At 36.3% G+C, this 17,876-nt stretch overlaps 1 protein-coding gene across 3 annotated transcripts; it reads left to right on the forward strand.

Moving 5' to 3' along the window:
* Positions 1-6,236: 6,236 nt before the first annotated feature.
* On the forward strand, positions 6,237-16,342 carry LOC133309752 (ribonuclease J-like). Of its 3 annotated transcripts, none has more exons than XM_061510553.1 (17): positions 6,237-6,479; positions 7,323-7,551; positions 7,870-7,993; positions 8,760-8,816; positions 9,116-9,307; positions 9,391-9,468; positions 10,088-10,270; positions 10,353-10,433; positions 11,654-11,719; positions 11,820-11,912; positions 12,153-12,278; positions 12,645-12,758; positions 12,899-12,994; positions 13,083-13,180; positions 13,262-13,641; positions 14,374-14,837; positions 15,926-16,342. In XM_061510553.1, exons 1-17 carry the CDS (start codon positions 6,380-6,382, stop codon positions 16,022-16,024), a joined length of 2,580 nt encoding a protein of 859 aa, XP_061366537.1. In that variant the 5' UTR covers positions 6,237-6,379; the 3' UTR covers positions 16,025-16,342. The 3 variants fall into 3 exon arrangements, with proteins under 3 accessions (XP_061366537.1, XP_061366538.1, XP_061366539.1); XM_061510554.1 differs by having other exon boundaries at positions 15,929-16,342; XM_061510555.1 differs by lacking the exon at positions 6,237-6,479 and having other exon boundaries at positions 7,417-7,551; positions 7,870-7,979.
* The last annotated feature ends 1,534 nt before the right edge of the window (positions 16,343-17,876 follow it).

Consider the following 17,876-nt stretch of genomic DNA (forward strand, 5'->3'; position numbering starts at 1 on the left):
TTCTTCGTAGTCGGGGTAGTCATGTTGTAGTAAAATTGCTTTTATTCGCGTTCGGGTTACTTCGGACGCTCATGGTATTTGGAATTTGGCCACGTTCTTGGTTCAAACTTTGATGTTTGTTCCTAAATGTGTGGCTTTGATAATTCTGATTTGTGTTGGGTTGCTATCTGGGGTCCCCTATTTCCCTTAAAATATTTTTGCCAAGGTACTAGATATGCCAGCCTTTTTCTTGCCGAGATTTATGACTCATCTATGTTTCTTTCTTTTGGAACTTCGCTTCTATTCCGAGATTTGGGACCTAAGGACCTGATTTTCTGTCTATGTGCCTTCTAAGCGACGATTTCGCCTTTATGCGTAGCATTTTCTCATTGGTGAGACATGCCTTGATTATTACGTGTCACATTCAGGCTCTGTGCGCACTTATTGCTGCTGTCATACATTGCTTTCGACCATTTTATCATCAGGAAATTATCACTTTACCCCTTACATTTCGAGTTCGCGCCCATAACCGTTAACTTACTCATTTGGCTTTATGTTTTCATTTCTTCTCAGTTGTCTTCCTTATTCTTCCTCATTTGGGTTTTCTGGCTTCATGCTTTTGCAAAATCCTCCATTTCTTCACTTCGAGCATAACTTTGGGTTGTTTAAGGGGGCGTCTTCGCAAAATACTCATACAGGTAACCTTTAAGCACTTATCCCCCTTTTTTTCCTGTGTTTACTGCATTTGGTATCTTTACTATTGTTTTGTTCGAACTCTTTGGGGTTCGTTGTTTTGGTGTTTCTGCTTTCCACTTTGCGCTTTTTGGGTAGCTTTAGTTGTTGGCATAATGTACCCATTTTCTGGGTTTTCTAGGTTTATAACACTTCCCCCCTAAATTTCCAAATACACGAGTGTTGTTGGGGATGAGTGGGAGAGATTCGAGTGGGCGAGAGGGGAAACGCAACATCCGAGAGGTTTCGGTCGAGGTGATGAGGTGGAAGAGGACAAGTTTAAGTTTGTCCAGAGTATTCCTCTTAGAGCTAGGTTTTAGCTTTGGGGCGTAAACTGGACTGAGGAGGAAAAACAGACGGTGCTACTCTGTGGTTATCATAGTGGGGGTAGCAGGAAGAGGCTCGTGATGCATCCCTCTAGCCGAGGCTGTGGCTCATAACTATTTTGCGATGATACTAGATTCGTGTCTCCGAGTTCGTAGACTGCGGCTCCTTTTATGCACGTTTCTCCGCAAATTGATCTTCTTATGGCGTGATTACTTTTTTGAATCGAGATCCTTGTCTATCTGCTTCTAGACCGCATTCACCTCAGCTGGAGATGGAATCCGAGTCTAGGGCCTGTCCAGCTTGTTCGTTTTTATGTTCTAAAATTTTTGAGCGCAACTTAATGTCTTTGGCTCGGTCAACTTTAGTTGATTGTACTTATCAAATAAATGTCTCCCAGCTGAGTTCGAGTCCTGGGGATGCCTCTCATCCTATTGAAATTTTGGATGAGACTTCTAGCTCGTCCAGGAGTAGTTCTTTTGATTCGAGCATGTCTGCTCATTTTATTGATTTCGACTTTTATTGTTCTAGGTTGTCTATGGAGCCATCTTAGCTGATTTAATATCTCGGTTCCTTTCGGTTACTTACGAATTTTTGTAGATGAAGTCATCGATGGGCTCTGAGGATGTAGTCAGGCTTGCAATGGGTAACATGGATGGTTATGACATTCTTCCCCTTACTGGAGATAAGCTCATTTGTTCAGGTCGGAACCCGAGCAAGCCTCTCTTTTTTTTCTTTTATCAAGAATTGATCACCAAGGTCGGTCTTCCGTTTCCATTGACTGAATTCCAAATAGTTGTGTTAGCTCATCTCTGTACAGCCACATCTTAACTTCATCCTAATGGTTGGGCTTTCATCAAGGCTTTCAAGCAATTGTCTGCATATTTGACTTTGTGTTGCTCCGTGCCGCTTTTTTTTCACTTCTTCAACGTTTATACATCCCACATCGGGTTCGAGCCAAAGGAATGGAAGTATTGGACTAATATCCGAGGTTGCATGAAAAAACTGTTGTTTACCGTGTTTCCAAACTCTTTCAAGCGATTTCAGGGCCACTTCTTCAAAGTTGTGGCCCAGGTTGGACGTCATCCATGGTTTCTCTTTACTAAAGAGGGAGAAGAGGGGAAATATCCACTCTACTGGTTATATGATCATCATAATTCCTTGTTGTCCAGCTACTATTTCGTTTAGACCACTCTTTCTGCCGAGGAACGGGCTGCAGCCAGGGCATTGTTAAAATACGTGGATAAACACGGTCTTGTCAGCTCGTCCTCTTTTGTGTTCAAATCTCAGGTCAAGCTAGATCAGGAACTAAGTATGCTTTTTCTTGCTCTATTTTTAGTCTTGGTTAATTTTCTTGCTGCATTTTCTTGTCAATTTCGTTCTAATTACCTTGTTTATTTTCTTTTTGATTTTGCAATTCGAAATATGACCGACCCCAATTTTCTCGCAGCTCTGAACAAGGGTAAGACGACAGCAGTTTCCGACTCCAAAACAAAAAAGAAGCGTAAGGATTTTGAAATCGTTTTTGCTGAGAAAGAATCTTAGGGCATCCTCGTTTCCCATACCAGCACTTCTGCTCAGGGCAGCTATTCCTCGGTTGCAGCCACAACCATTCCCTTGACTAAGGAGGCCCCTCCTCCTCCTCTGAATATGGGGATTCTTCAGAAAGGGGAACTTTGGGAATCTGGGGTGTCAACCGAGCTCCGATGAGTCATCCGCCCTCCCCAGCATTTTTTGGATCCCAAGCTCCTCTCTGCAGATGCACTCAAGGAGCTTCATGAGATAGAGGTCACCGCATTGAAGGCGTCTTCCTTGATTAGAACCTTTGTCATTACGCATGGCAAGTATGCTAAGGCACATTCTGAAGCTGCTTCCCCTTCAAATTGAAAAAGATATATTATGGATGAAAGGATGACCTAGATCAGAGCTTATAAGAGGGTGGAGGAGGAGTCGAAGAAAGCCAAGGAAGACTTGGAATCTACCACTAATACCTTGTAGGAGAAGTCTGATGCCTTGGAAGCGGTTGAGAAATCTTTCGAAAAGCAATATGCCATCATTAAAGCCAAGGATACCGCCCCAGGAAAAGCTGCAAACTGAGTATAATAACCTCTATATGAAGTTATCCAAGGGGGTTGAAGGCTCCTTTATTAATACAATTGATCAGGCCAGGCTCTTTAACCTAGACTTGAAGAACGGGGGGATGCATTATCGCAGCTACATAGAGGATAGGGTCATCGTCCTTCTTCATCCCTGTAAAGAACAAATTCAATCCAAAAGTTTAAGCTATTGGGTGAGGCTATATTAGTGATTTTATATATCTCAACACGCCCTCTCACACGAGAGCCCACTTAGCTTGAAGGGTGGACAATGCACAGGTCCACCTACCTGTGCGAAGAAAGAAATTCCACTAGAAATAAAGTCAGGGGCGGTGAGGATTGAACCCGGTACACCGAGGTTCCCATACCATGTAAATAACCAATTCAACCTAAAAGCTTAAGCTATTGGGTAGGGCTATATTAATGGTTTTATATATCTCAACAATCCCCAAGCTCCGTCGACCAAGGTTGAGGAGATCGAAGAAAATGAAAGGGAGGAGTTGGATTTCACTGCCGTGGTGGACAAATTATTGGAAGAGCAGCCTATGTAGCGAAGTGAAGGGTCGGAATGCCAATTTTGACTTGTATTTCTTTTTGTTTTTGGATGGGCCCTTTAGCTTGTTTTGGCTTTGTAATGAATATTGTTGGGTCTATTCTCGGACTTTTATTTTCTTGTTACGGTTATTTGATTCATGCTTTTTGTTTCGAGTTTGTTGATTCATATCTATCTTTTTTAGGCTAACTATGGTCGGACACGGGGTTCGCCTTCTCCAGGTTAAGCACGGCTTATTTGCCGATGGTTTAAGTTGGTGGAGACATCTTTCATTCTTCCGTTGGCATTGCGTCTGTCTTCCCGAAAATGAGATTGACTTCATATTTCATGGTGTTCTTACTTTCGACTTGTCTTTAACCTTTCTGATTTTGTGCTCAACTTCGCATGTCATGGATTTCTTGTTTGACGTGGCTTTTTGCCCGTCTTAAGATTATGAAGGCAACGTTCGCCAATCGACGACCTAACTTTATTTTATCTCGGCCCATCTTTGCATATCACGGCTCTTTTATTCGGACTTGGCTTCTCCGCCAAAGTCAATGTTTACGAAGGCACTATGTTCGCCTTCTTGTCTTTTGAATCCGACTTCGTTTGTCCTGATTTTCTCATTGGACTTGGCTCTTTTTTTTCTCAAAATCTAGTTTATGAATGCGTTCTCTGTAATGAGCCCGACTTCGTGTACCATAGATTTATTTTTTGATTTGGCTTCTTTGCTCAAATCTTAAGTTTACGAAGGCGAATTTCGCCTTCTTTGTAGTGAGTTTGACTTCTTATACCATGGATTTTTTAGTTCGACCTGGCCAGGGTCGTATTTAGTTTATGGAGACGATTTTTGCATCTTTTTGTTTAAGTCCAGCTTCGCATGCCATGGCTTTTTGATAGACTTTGGCTTTTTGTGCCAAAGTCTTAGATCCTTGAAGGAGGAGTGCACCTTCTTTGTGTTCAGCTCGACTTCATTTGTCGTGGCTTTTTTTATTCAGACTTGGCTTTGTTGCCGAAGTCTAGTTGGTGGAGTGCGCCCTTCAGATTGTAAGCCCAACGTCGTTTACCATAACTTACCAATACAAACTTAATTGAATAGTTTCCTGTTTTATTTGAAATGATAATTTTTACATGAATGTGTCGGGATAGCCGACTTTAGTTTGCCCCTCTGCAAAAATAGAAATTCGCCTAAGTATCTAAAAACAAATTTAAAAAATAACAGCTGTTTTTAGCCACAACTTCGAACTCAACTATAATACTGCTTCAATTTGTCCGCGTTCTAGGTTCTTTTGATAAGCTTCTTCTCCAATGTTTATAGTATGTATGCTCCCTTGTTGGCACTCATGTTCTATCTTAGAGATAGAAGTGTTCAGTCAACGACTGATATGCTGATCTTGGATCTAGGGCTCTCTCGGATATTTATGAAGGAAATACCTTTGAGGAAGTAAATCATTCTGTACAAAATAACGATGTAGCCAAAGATGTGGTGTGTGCAGAGTAGCAACATATATCAAAGAGAGTAAGTGTCATACTTATAAGCTTTACCTCTTATTTATAGAGTTTAACTATGAGTATTAGAATTCTGGACCTTTAGTGGCTTTTCTGGGGGCCCCAACGCTAGGTCAATTGCTGTCGTACTAGGGTTAATATCAATCAAGAATTATTTTCTTTGTTTTCCTATTTTTATTATCCTTTCTTGGACCTTCTAGAATATGAGCCTTTTATATGGGCCCATAACATTCCTCAAAACAGCCATGTCCTAACCCTATATAAAGGCTCACATGCTTCATAATAACAAATTTTATAGACCTATTAATATATGATTTATGCTTCAATGTATATACATTTATTTTTATTTATTTTTGGATAACAATGTATATACATTTTTGTTGCAATGTGAACTATACTTTTTCACGATATGACTTTAGCGTTGGAGTCTTTAGAGGTGCATATCACCCCTTGCCATATAAGAATTGAGATAAACAATCTATTATAACTCACAATTAACACACCAAATAAGGATTTACACAATCACCCTTCCTTGTCCCAAGCTTAGATGAGATACTATTTCAAAAAAAAGTTTTTAGAAAGTGAAGTTAAAATGTTTGATTAACATAATTGATTTAATGATGAAATAAATTAACAATAACATTAATAATAATGCTAATTGATAGTAATAATATGTTAAATAAAACAGATTCCAAATACATATGTACAACTATATTTATTTGAGCCTTTCATGTTGCCTCTCAACGGTGGCAATTCTTTTTTTTTTTTTGGAGTTACCCAACCCTAATTATCTCTTTGAGACGAGTTGACTCCTTCCGGTATCCCCACGAGCTTCGACTCTTTGAGCCGGCTATGAGACTAATCCGGAGTGCGGGGAACAGTTGCAATTCTGGCTGTGCGATGATAATTAGTTACTAATCATTTTTTAAAATTAAAACTGAAATTTTTCTCCGACACACGTGTGCCAGGCACGTTCGTTCTTGAAACTCTAGTGCTGGGGAAACTGATGAAATGATAAGAAAGATATTTCTGAAGCTCAACATCTGTTTCCCGCTTCCAACTCCATTAGGAGGAGCAGCTCCTAGCAAAACCCTCATCCACCCTTAAACGCCACTAATCATTAGGGTTTTCATTCATCTAAGTTGCAGTCTCTGATTCTGAGTCTGAGTCCTTCGCTTTTTCTTCTCTCTTGTGTATCCATAGAAGAATGGCTACTACTTTTCTTTCCTTTTGTCCTCACACTCTCTGTTACCCTCACCTAACAAGGCGTCCCCTTTCTTGCTCTTTTTCCTCTTCTGCTCTCTCAGGTAATCCATCCTGTTTCGCATTTCATGGTTCTATGTATGAAATTTGGAAGAATTCCTATTTGTTTTTTTGTTATTTTTGGATAAACTTGGATTAACTGCATGCGGTTCTGTTGAGTAATTTTCCAGTTAAGGTTTACCGTTTGGAACAGGATATTTATAACTCAATTCATAGTCTTCAAGTAGTTTTTAAGACACCAAGGTCTAATGTTAGCACTCTCGGAAGGGGTTTTGATGTGTAATATATATTAGGAATTGGGTGCTTTTGAGTGAGTAATGAATTCTACTGCAGGTATCGCTGTGTATAGTTGTGAGTTTAATGATAATGTTGCTTCATTTTCTTTTTCCTCTTCCTTCCACCTTTTAAGAAATTACTTTACAGCTAAAGGTCACCTGTAATCTTAATCTTATGCATGATTATTTAATCTTTATGTTTGTTGTGTTTTGTTAGCAAGACGTATGTTAGAAGGAGGAAGGGTGAACTTATGATGAATAGTAGCTAGTTAGTTAGCATGACTGATTAGTTGGTCTTAACAGTTAATTAGTTGGAGAATCTCCAACCGAAATAACAAGTGTTAGTTATGTAGTTGGGAGGGCCGGGAACAGAAAATATAAGAGGAAGAAGGAAAATAGAAGAAAGTAGGGTAGGACAAAAGTTGATGGCCAGGGATTTCAATCCCTTGTAGTTGAGAAAAAAAAATATTCTAATCTTCTTCTAGTCTCTACCTTCTAGGTTTGATTCAGATCCTAAGGAAGAGCTGTAGCAATACAATTTCATTCTTTTCTTGAACTTTCTTTCAATCTTGAACCAGTTTCTGTCATTTTTATACTGTGTGTTTCATGTAGATACTGATGGATCTAAAGTACCGCGCAAAAGATCAAGAAAAATAGAAGGTCCTAGAAAAAGCATGGAAGACTCTGTTCAACGCAAAATGGAGCAATTTTATGAAGGATCGGATGGGCCACCCCTCCGAGTTCTTCCTATTGGTGGGTTGGGAGAAATTGGGATGAATTGCATGCTTGTTGGGAACCATGATCGCTATATCCTCATTGATGCCGGTGTCATGTTTCCAGGGTACGTCTTGCAACTCCAATGCCCCCTCCTCTTTTGCTTGCTTATCAGTCATTTTGAGCCCACTGAATAAGCTTGAAGTGTTTAAGTAGGCAATTTCTTATGAAAGACTTTAAAATGTAAACACTAGCCAAAATTGGCATTGCATCCTACATATAAGACCAGATGATCTTTTCTATATGAAGGTCGTTCGAAAAATTTAAATCCCATTTGCACTTTCAAGTCACTATCAAATTGCTGCTGCACGATTGTCGTTTGCTCTGATTTCATATACTTTTTAAGTTAACTGACCTTGATTTATATATGGATCACATATTCCAGCTATGATGAGCTTGGGGTCCAAAAGATCATTCCTGATACAACATTTATAAGAAAATGGAGCCACAAAATTGAAGCAGTTGTTATAACACATGGTCATGAAGATCATATCGGTGCGTTGCCTTGGGTAATGCTTCCTTCTCCAAGAAAACTTCTGGTTTGATAAATACCTTTTTGTCAACTAGTTCTGTTTGACAAATTGCATTAAATCTGTTTGAGTATTTGTAATGGGATATAATGCCCAGTGCTTAATGCATTCTCCCATAATAAAATGAGACTGAACTTAAAAAGCTCTTAGTTAGATGAAGAAATCAATATCTGGTGCCTTTGTTGCTATGATATTAATGCTAAGGGCTTCGAGGAAGATATACAACCAACAAATAGATTAGTTCTCTAATTAGTGGCTTTGGGATTGTGGTATGTTTAAGGACTGAGGCTCATGGATACATTTACTGGCCGCTCATTGAATACTCTTTTACAGGCTTAACATATGTCTAATGTAATGGTTGAGTGTACTCCCTTTTGCTTAGTGTGTCTGTTTTCCTTGCTTGGGAATATATAGTCTTTTAAAAATATTATTACTTTGAAAGTTGTGGTCTTAGTGTCTTACACCCAAAAGGTGTCAGGAAACCTCGTATGTCCGACAAAAACTTGAAACAGTCATACCCACAAAGCTTTGTGGAATAGGATCGCTTCAGTCCTCCATATTTTTATTTCTTTTAGAATCTAATGAGTTATTCTCTTATATAAAAGTATTTTGTTCTTACTGTATGTTTTCTAATACTCTATTTTTTCTCGAACATTTAATCTAATTGATTATTCTTTTATTAAAGCAATATATTTTGTCATTTCCTTTTATCTGTCCTTACTATAACTTTTACTTGGTTCATCAGGTCATCCCGTCATTGGATTCTCATACGCCAATTTTTGCATCATCCTTTACAATGGAGGTAAGAAGAAATCTTATTGTTACTTTGTTGCTAAAATGCTACTTGTGAATTAGTTCATTTGTCATATGAATTAACAATAGTGTTCCATAATCCGTAGGAAGTGATAGGAGTTAGGTGTTAATGTTAACATATCTTGAAGTTGACTGACTAATTCTTGAACACTTTGTTGTGTGTCACACCATATTAGTATTTGTTATCATGAAAAATGTGGCACGGTTATGTCATCAAAGTTCTGTTCTTGTCATTGCTTATTTTGTTCATGGTGGTCCAGAAAAAGTGAATTTTTTTCTTCTTAATAGCTTATAAGGAAACGTTTGAAGGAGCATGGTATTTTTGTTCCATCCCGACTCAAAATATTCAGAACAAGGAAGAAGTTTATGGCTGGGCCATTTGAGATAGAACCTATTACAGTGACCCATTCTATTCCTGATTGCTGTGGATTAGTTCTTCGCTGTTCTGATGGCACTATTCTTCACACTGGGGATTGGAAGGTTAGAATTTTACTATGTTTCTCAATGCATTGTCCCTTTCGTCTACCCTGAATCTCCTGTTGCTGAACAAGTTGATTCAACAGATTGATGAAACACCATTAGATGGTAAAGTTTTTGATCGTGAAGCTCTAGAAGAACTCTCTAAAGAAGGAGTCACATTGGTGAGTCCCCTGGATCTTTGAATTGTTGTGATGTTTCTGTGGGCGGTGCATAAATAGTCCCTTTCAGGGTGAATATGGTTTTCATGATCAGTCATATGCTGATAGAGTTGCTCAAAGGGTAACATTTTTATACTTTTTCAAAGTTTCAAGTTGTAATCTTTTTGGTGATTTGCTTAGAAAATATTTTTTTTTTATATAGGATACCAGTTGAGCTATGTTCCACCAGAAGTTCAATTGTTTTGTTAAATTAAAATATGTTGTATGTGGCTTTTATTTAAATTTGGGCTTGCCCCAGCATGTGACCTGAGCTGACAAGGATTTTTCATGGAGATAGTATGGTGGAAGTGGGGGATTTGGGCCAATAGGGGATAACATTGTTCACAGTTTGTCTATTGAGATTTGGATTTGAGTGTTGAGTGGGCTACTCCTAGTAATCTTCATTGATTATAGTAAATTTCTCTCTGCTTTTGCCTGTGGATGTAGTTTTGTAGGTTGTTGGTTTCTTCTTATTTTCTGCTGTGTGCCTGGTTACAGCAAAATATGTAGCCTTTCCCTCTCTCTTTTTCTTAAATGTTGACAAAAGATAGAAGTAAACAGTGCTTTGGGCATTACTTTTCAGATGATGAGTGATTCAACCAATGTACTCTCACCTGGAAGGACAATAAGTGAATCTGTTGTGGCAGATGCATTGTTGAGGCGTATTTCAGCTGCTAAAGGAAGGGTTATAACAACCCAGTTTGCATCAAATATACATCGTCTTGGAAGTGTTAAAGCTGCTGCTGATTTAACTGGTAGAAAGTTGGTATGTTCATTGTTCTCCCTAGCTCATATATTTCAATTGAGAAACAAGTGTTAGTGTTATAATTTGATGACTATTTTATCAGGTATTTGTCGGCATGTCTTTAAGGACATATTTAGATGCAGCTTGGAAGGATGGAAAGGCTCCAATTGATCCATCCACTCTGGTAATAAACATTGGGAGACTTTTCTCTGTCATTCTGCCTAATTTGTTGTTTTTGGTGGTTGGACTTGATTTCTCTACCATATGTTTTTCATAAAGTAATGTTAAGACGTAAGAGATTGGCAGGTGGAGGCTGGAGGGGTCTAGTGGTGATCAACTGGTATTGTATTATTGATTAGGTTGAAATTCAGTGCAAGTAGACAAATAGTCAGTTATGAATTTCTCTTTGTTTTTGAGAGGTTCCATAATTTTTTTTTTCAAACAGTGTTTTTTGTCATCTCTTGTTCCTAGTTGGCCCTCCTTCCTTACACTACTTCACCCGCAGCTAGTTTTTATATTCTCTGCAACGTATTTGTACCTTGCTTACCATCTTGAACTTTTGGGCCAAGTGGTTCTGTTACGCATTTCAATCTTAATATGTTTGTTAAAATTTCAAGATAATGTTTAGTTGTGAATTTAATAACACCAACATCAATATCACCTTAATACCAAATTAGTTGGGGTCTGACATTGATGAACCCAAACAAAAACACATACAATTGAGGGGAAAATAATAGATAAGGAAAAATTGAAATATATATATGTGTGTAGGTGTGTGTGTGCGTGCGCGTGTCCGTGTGTGTGAGCGCGCGCCGAATGCCAATTTATTTCCCATTTCATTAATTCTTGTTTTACTACTTTATCTTAAGTAAGTTTCAGCCGACCTCTTCCCTTATTTATATGAATGCCTTACGGTAACAAACTTCTTTTCTTACCAGAGCATCTAGGAGTTTTCAAAAAATGTGCCCAAACCATTTCAATTTATGTTATCTCATCTTTTCTTCCACCGCTACTACTCCAACTTTTCGTCGGACATCTTCGTTTGTATTTTGTCCATCTTTGTATGACCATACATCCACCTTAACTTCCTCTTTTTCGCTATTCCCTTTTATGCTCATGTTGCTTTGGTGCTGATCAACATTCAGCTCTATATAGCATTGCGGGTTTTAATTTGTCTATGATGTTGTGAGCCAATAATTATTTGTCTAACTAAGCAGGTGTATCTCATTTGTTTTCCATTTATTTAGATAGCTATTTGTTGGATTTGTTTTTTGTCTCCACCGTTGGTCACGATTTGTGTTTCTAAATTTTTATGGACCTGTATATACTTGTATTTGTAACTTGTAAGAGCTTTGTAAGCCTCATGTCTGTTGCCTGCTCTTAATTTTTTCTAATTTTACATAGGTGAAAGCAGAGGATATTGATGCTTATGCACCAAAGGATTTGCTAATTGTAACAACAGGTTCTCAAGTAAGTTACTTTCAAGATCCCTTAATGGCTGTCTAGTTCAATTGACTACAGACACGGGACAAGTTTATGGCATATGACCAAATATGTGCTATTGTGTCAGGCAGAACCACGTGCTGCCCTGAATATTGCATCTTATGGAAGTAATCATTCTTTCAAACTGACAAAGGAAGATGTTGTTTTGTATTCAGCTAAGGTATGATAAAATGCCTTTTGATTTATCTAAAGCATGTATAGTATCAAAATGAACCTTTTACTAATGAACTAACATCAGTGTATGAATTTACAATGTACTGTTCTGATTTTTCTGCATGACCTTTTGCTTGTTTTAATTTCTGAAAATTCTTCTACCAATAGGAAAAAATAATCTAAAATATTTTATTTGTAAATCAATTTGTATTGTAAATTTGACCTCTACTTTTTATATCACTGGTAGGTTATCCCTGGTAATGAGTCTCGTGTTATGGAAATGCTAAACCGCATATCAGAGATTGGATCAACAATAGTTATGGGGAAGAATGAATGTCTGCACACATCTGGCCATGGGTATCGTGGAGAATTGGTAAGTTTTTTTTATTGCATATCAATGATTTTTTTTTTTCCTTTTTGTTCTCTTTTTTCCCCATTTTCTTATCCTTGTCTGTTAAATATAAGCATGATATGCAACATCATCAAATCATTATTTTAGTACTTACATCTTAATTCACTTTGCTAAGTTTTCAATCTTTTCCGTCCTTTTTTCTTCCTAGTTATTAGATACTGAGATAACAAGATGTCACATGGATAATCAAGCCTTGTCAAACTAGTTACTTTGTCCTTATGCATTTTCAGTTTACTATACATGAGATTTGTCTTTTAATATGCATCCCTTTGCATGGTTTTTGTCTTTGATGTAACATGTTATTGAAGACAACATATATTTCTGCAGGAGGAAGTACTTAGAATTGTGAAGCCCCAACATTTTCTTCCCATACATGGAGAACTCTTGTTCTTGAAGGAGCATGAAATACTTGGAAAATCAACTGGCATTCGGCACACTGCTGTGAGTGATTGCCTCCTTATCAGATGTTCTTGTGTGATAGTTGAGAGACTACTGGAGTGGCCTCTATCAAGATTTAGATAAACATACAATATGACTTGTTACATATTATGTTGAAGGAACTGATGAGATTTATGCACCAGGTTATTAAGAATGGGGAGATGCTTGGTGTTTCACATTTGAGAAATAGAAGAGTCCTTTCTAATGGTTTCATTTCACTTGGGAAAGAGAACTTGCAGGTTGGTGGCCTTCAAAGTATTCCGGTGGCCTCTTTTTTAGAATTTTTCTGTAGTTCTGAGATTTCCCTCTCCCCCCTTTTTCATACAGTTGAAGTATAGTGATGGTGACAGAGCATTTGGAACATCAAGTGAACTCTTCATTGATGAAAGATTGAGAATTGCATTAGATGGCATCATTGTGGTTAGGTAGATCTTTCAAGTCTTCAATTAAGTCAAAGCCAAGTATAACATGTTTAGTGACATGCTAATATTCATCTTTTTTTACAGCATGGAAATATTTCGCCCTCAAAATTTAGACAGTCTGGTTGAAAACACCTTAAAAGGCAAGATAAGAATTACCACAAGATGCCTATGGCTTGACAAAGGGAAGCTGTTAGATGCACTCCATAAAGCTGCTCATGCTGCTCTTTCTAGCTGCCCTATAAAATGTCCACTAGCTCACATTGAAAGAATTGTGTCTGAGGTGTTAAGGAAAATGGTGAGGAAGTACAGTGGCAAACGGCCTGAAGTTATTGCCATTGCCACAGAAAATCCTGCAGCTGTTCTCACTGATGAGATAAACACAAGGTTATCTGGCAAATCCCATCTGGATGGGATATCAACATTGAGAAAAGTGGTGGATGGACACAGGCAATTGCAAATAAGAGGTAAAAACAATGTACACTTGAAGAATACATATAGAATTGTGGAGGTCTGGTGGTATGCTTTTGTTTGTCTATGCATTTTGTATAAAGGCGATGTTGATTGTATGTTTGCCTCAAGATGACTGTTACTTGCCTGACCAGGGGACCATATCCTACCAAGACTAAATTGTTCTTGCAGCTTACTGCCCTGTGTTGCCTAGGTTCTTGCATTTACCTAGTCTCTTGTGTGCAAAACTTGTGGAAGTTTTCATATGAAAATGGAGCTAATTATGGTTTTCACTCTAGCAGTTTCCTTGTCAAACCAATATAATGTTAAAAGACAATTTAGTTACCTAAATGACTTTTGATTTGTCTAAAGTCTGTGACATTTGGTTACTTTTGTTGTAAATTTTAATGATGATGAGTTAATGTGTATCAAATGCATTTGCTCATAATTTTGTTGGATTACTGTGTATAAGCTACTGGCAGTATGAATTTCTTGAATGCTGTTTGTTCTTAAATGGACAAGAGACTCTAAATTAATTTATAGTGAGATGTTTTTATTGCTTTTTTGCAAAATGATGTCGGAGTGCGACGGACTTCCATGGTCTATACTGCATCAGTATGTGCCTCCTTTTTCTTGTACTATATTCGGTACATACAAATTAGTTAATTTTAACTGATATAGTTTTTCTGCTGTAATTTCTTTTGAATCCTATATCATTTTTCTCACCCTTGTGTTATTAATTGGTGCAGATGATGGTATTGATGTTGAAGATCTACTACCTAAGGAAGACACTGCTACCTCCAGCAGAGCCGAGGGTGATTTGTCTGATACAGAGGATTCAGATGAATTTTGGAAATCATTTGCTGAATCCTCACCAATTGAGAAGTCAATCAAGGCTAACAATGGTTATGTTCCAAGAAAGGAGAAGTCCCAGCTGAAAGACGATGGTTCTGAAGTTGCTGAAGAATGCAATTCTGAAAAGACATCAAATTCTGAAGAGAAATCTTCAAAATCAGTGAAGAGAAAAAAATGGAAACATGAGGAAGTTAAGAGGCTGATTGGTATGCGCGGGGAACTGAATGACAAATTTCAAGTTGCGAAGGGAAGGATGGCCCTCTGGGAAGAAATATCTCAAAACTTGTTGGCTAATGGGATCAGCAGAAGTCCTGGGCAGTGTAAATCTCTGTGGACATCTTTGGTACAGAAATATGAGGTTTGTTTCTTCTTCTAAGTTACTTGATTTTAATAATTATAAAGAAAATGATACAATCACTAGAAACAATCATCCCTAGTTCTTGGATGGCTGCTTGTTAATGTTTAAGGATAGGAAAGGGAAAAAAATCCTCTATAAATTGTTTAACTTTTTATAATACTTATCCCTGTATATCCTATCCAGATAACCTATTCTGAAAAAAATAAAAATCAACCTAATGCTTCAGCTATCTGCTTTGCGAGAGAAAATGTAGTACTCCTGGCCCATAAAATTTGGGGTGTTCCTTCTCTCAAAACAGGGGGGGCAAAATCGGAAAAGAAAAAAATGGGATGGACAAAAATGGAAAAAAAATTTCACTCATGTGAGAGGGACCACCAAATAATTAAGTGGGCCTGGATCACTTAATTATTTTTCCTGCTTTGCATGTTAGTGAGGGCTACAACGGTGATTTAATTTATAATTTCTTTTTTATTCTGTTAGTAAATACCAAATTCATAAGTCTCTCTCAACATTTTTATCATTGCTAGCGACTTAGAGCCCGTTTGTTTGGGCTTCTCAAAAAAGTAACTTTTATCTCTTCCTTATTTTAGAAGTGCTTTTTATAAAAGTTAAAGCTATTTATATTTTTATAAAAATATTTAGTTTTTGAAAAAAATATTTAGCTTTTGACTTCTGCTTTTCTTGGAAGTTAAAATTTTTAGCTTCTGGAAAAAGTAAGTTTTTGACTTTTTTGTGACTTTTGCTGTTTTTAAAAGCAGACATTCAAACAAACTAAGAATGAAAAGTGTTTTTTTTCTTGAAAAAAAACAACTTTTGAAAAAAAAAAAGCTCATCCAAACGGGCCCTTAGTTCTGTCCACTTTCTCCTTTCGTTATCTCATAATGTAAACTGTAGAGAAAGCAAGGATTTTGTGAGAAACCTCAATTATTGTGAATGAAGTTACACATCACGTGTGAGTGCCTTAAATAGAAGGGTTTGTGTAATAGTACAATTGTATATTACAACTATTACAGCTATGTAATGCTATTAAATGTGATAGCTACTATTTCAAATTCAACAATTAACATCTTTACTTTTTCTTTTTTTAGCAGGAAGTCAAGAATGACAAGAATAGCAACAAAAGATGGCTATATCTTGAGGACATGGAAAAGATTCTGTCTGATAATGAGGCACCAGCAAAAAAATGATTGTCAATGTGGGGCAGGACAAGAAATTTTTTTAAGAGCTTTCTGCATTAAGATTGGTTCTATAAATCTGAGCATTATCGCTGGGAAGATAATCCACTTCATGGACTCGTGACATTGAAGATCCATAGTTTCGTGAGGAGATAGACTGCATTAAAGGGATTGGCTCTTTTACATTAAAAGAAGTTAACGAGAGTAGCGGGTTTAGGGTATGATTTATCCACCACCTCAAATGGCAGCACTTTGAGGGTCATTTTGATGGCATTAATTAACATGGAAAAACAATTTTGATGTTAATGAAGGACTAATATAATGTCAATGAGACCAAAATAAGTTTATTATTATGTATAATAATTAATTTCATTATTTTTGTTTGTGGCACGTGCTGGATGTCATAAAGAATCCATAAAATTTGCATTTTGGTCACACACAGAAGTGAAAAGGGAAAGTCTTGATGCTTCTACTTGCCATTGCCAGCTATTTTTAATCGATAATAACAATAAGTGAAAAGTTTTTTTTATTTTAAATGATATAATTTTGTATTATTTTAGATGAAATGATGCTTTTTGGTTATATTTAGTTATTTTTTATATTTTTTCTTTTTTATAAAATTAGGAAGAAAGAGAAAGTGGAAGAGAAAAGTTAAAAAATGATTAATTATAATATCGTTTCATTTAAAAAATGATTAAAGTTACGTTATTTAAAATAATAAATATTTTTCTCAACCAAAAAATATGTAAAAGAGGACAAATTGTGTTTAAGGATACACAAAATATTTATTGGGAATCTGTAAATACAAAATGATGTTATTTTGGGATTTAGAATTAAAAATAAAAGGTATTTTAAAATTTTAATTTTTTTGTATTATAAATTTTATTAAAATACTTTTTATTTTTAATCTTTAATTCTAAAATGATATCATTTTTAGCTTGCGGAAGATAATTTTAGTGCATGAGAAACGTTAATCCATTATTTATTATGGTAAAATAATTTAAAATTCGATTGAAATAATAAATTATAAAATTAATATTGTTTTTAAATATTTTACGTACCTAATATAACCAATTGTGCCCAAATTGATTATACGTAAATATTTTACGTAACAAGTTCTGGTGAGTTGCGCTCAAATTGAATCATTGATAAACAATTGTTCGCAAAATATTTAAAAATGATATTAATTTTATAATTTATTATTTAAATTATAATTTTTAAATTTTAAATTTTTTAGCCTATGCACATGGGTGTTAACGGGCCGAGCCGAGCTTTGGTTTTAAAAGACTAAGTCTGTGTTTAAACGTGTCAGATCAAGCATGTTACCTGTTATAAATATAACTATCGGCCTGTAGTCTGTCTGGCTTATTTACAAAAAATAAAAGTCTTGTTTAACCTGTTTAAAAAAATAAGACAACACAAATTTATCCAAACATACAATCAACAACATTAATAATTCCATAAATATTCATAAATTCAATTTATATCCAAACAACATAATATAGAACAAAATCAATCAAAAAGTCTGTTTAATCAATAAAATGGGGTGAAATGTATTGGGGAGAAAGAGAAAGTTATTACAAGTAGTATAAAAAATATAAAATATAAATAAAAAATAATATACTCATCCAACCTATGAGGTTTTAAGACCGAGCTTTTGAATTGGAGTTTGAGGCTTTTTTATTAAATGATCTTTTATACAAGTCTAAATCTGATGCCAACAACTAATTTTAGACATGTAAGCTCAGGCCTTAGCCGAGTGAAAGACTCTAAATGTTTAACACCCCTACCTATGCAGAATGCAGATTGTTCCACAATAAGACGAACGATTTGAACCCCACAATCTTCGGTCAACAATGATGTG

The sequence above is a fragment of the Gastrolobium bilobum genome, unplaced genomic scaffold (genome assembly GCF_033153095.1).
Source record: "Gastrolobium bilobum isolate Gb01-03AN ecotype WA unplaced genomic scaffold, APGP_CSIRO_Gbil_v1 utg10474, whole genome shotgun sequence".
Taxonomy (NCBI): domain Eukaryota; kingdom Viridiplantae; phylum Streptophyta; class Magnoliopsida; order Fabales; family Fabaceae; genus Gastrolobium; species Gastrolobium bilobum.

What these genes read in the sequence shown, in the direction of transcription:
- LOC133309752 (XM_061510553.1), top strand. Translation starts at nt 6,380, where the DNA reads ATGGCTACTACTTTTCTTTCCTTTTGTCCTCACACTCTCTGTTACCCT. An exon ending in CTAAAGAAGGAGTCACATTG is followed by an intron (nt 9,469 to 10,087) that starts GTGAGTCCCCTG and finishes ATTACTTTTCAG; the next exon opens with ATGATGAGTGATTCAACCAA. An exon ending in ATTTAACTGGTAGAAAGTTG is followed by an intron (nt 10,271 to 10,352) that starts GTATGTTCATTG and finishes CTATTTTATCAG; the next exon opens with GTATTTGTCGGCATGTCTTT.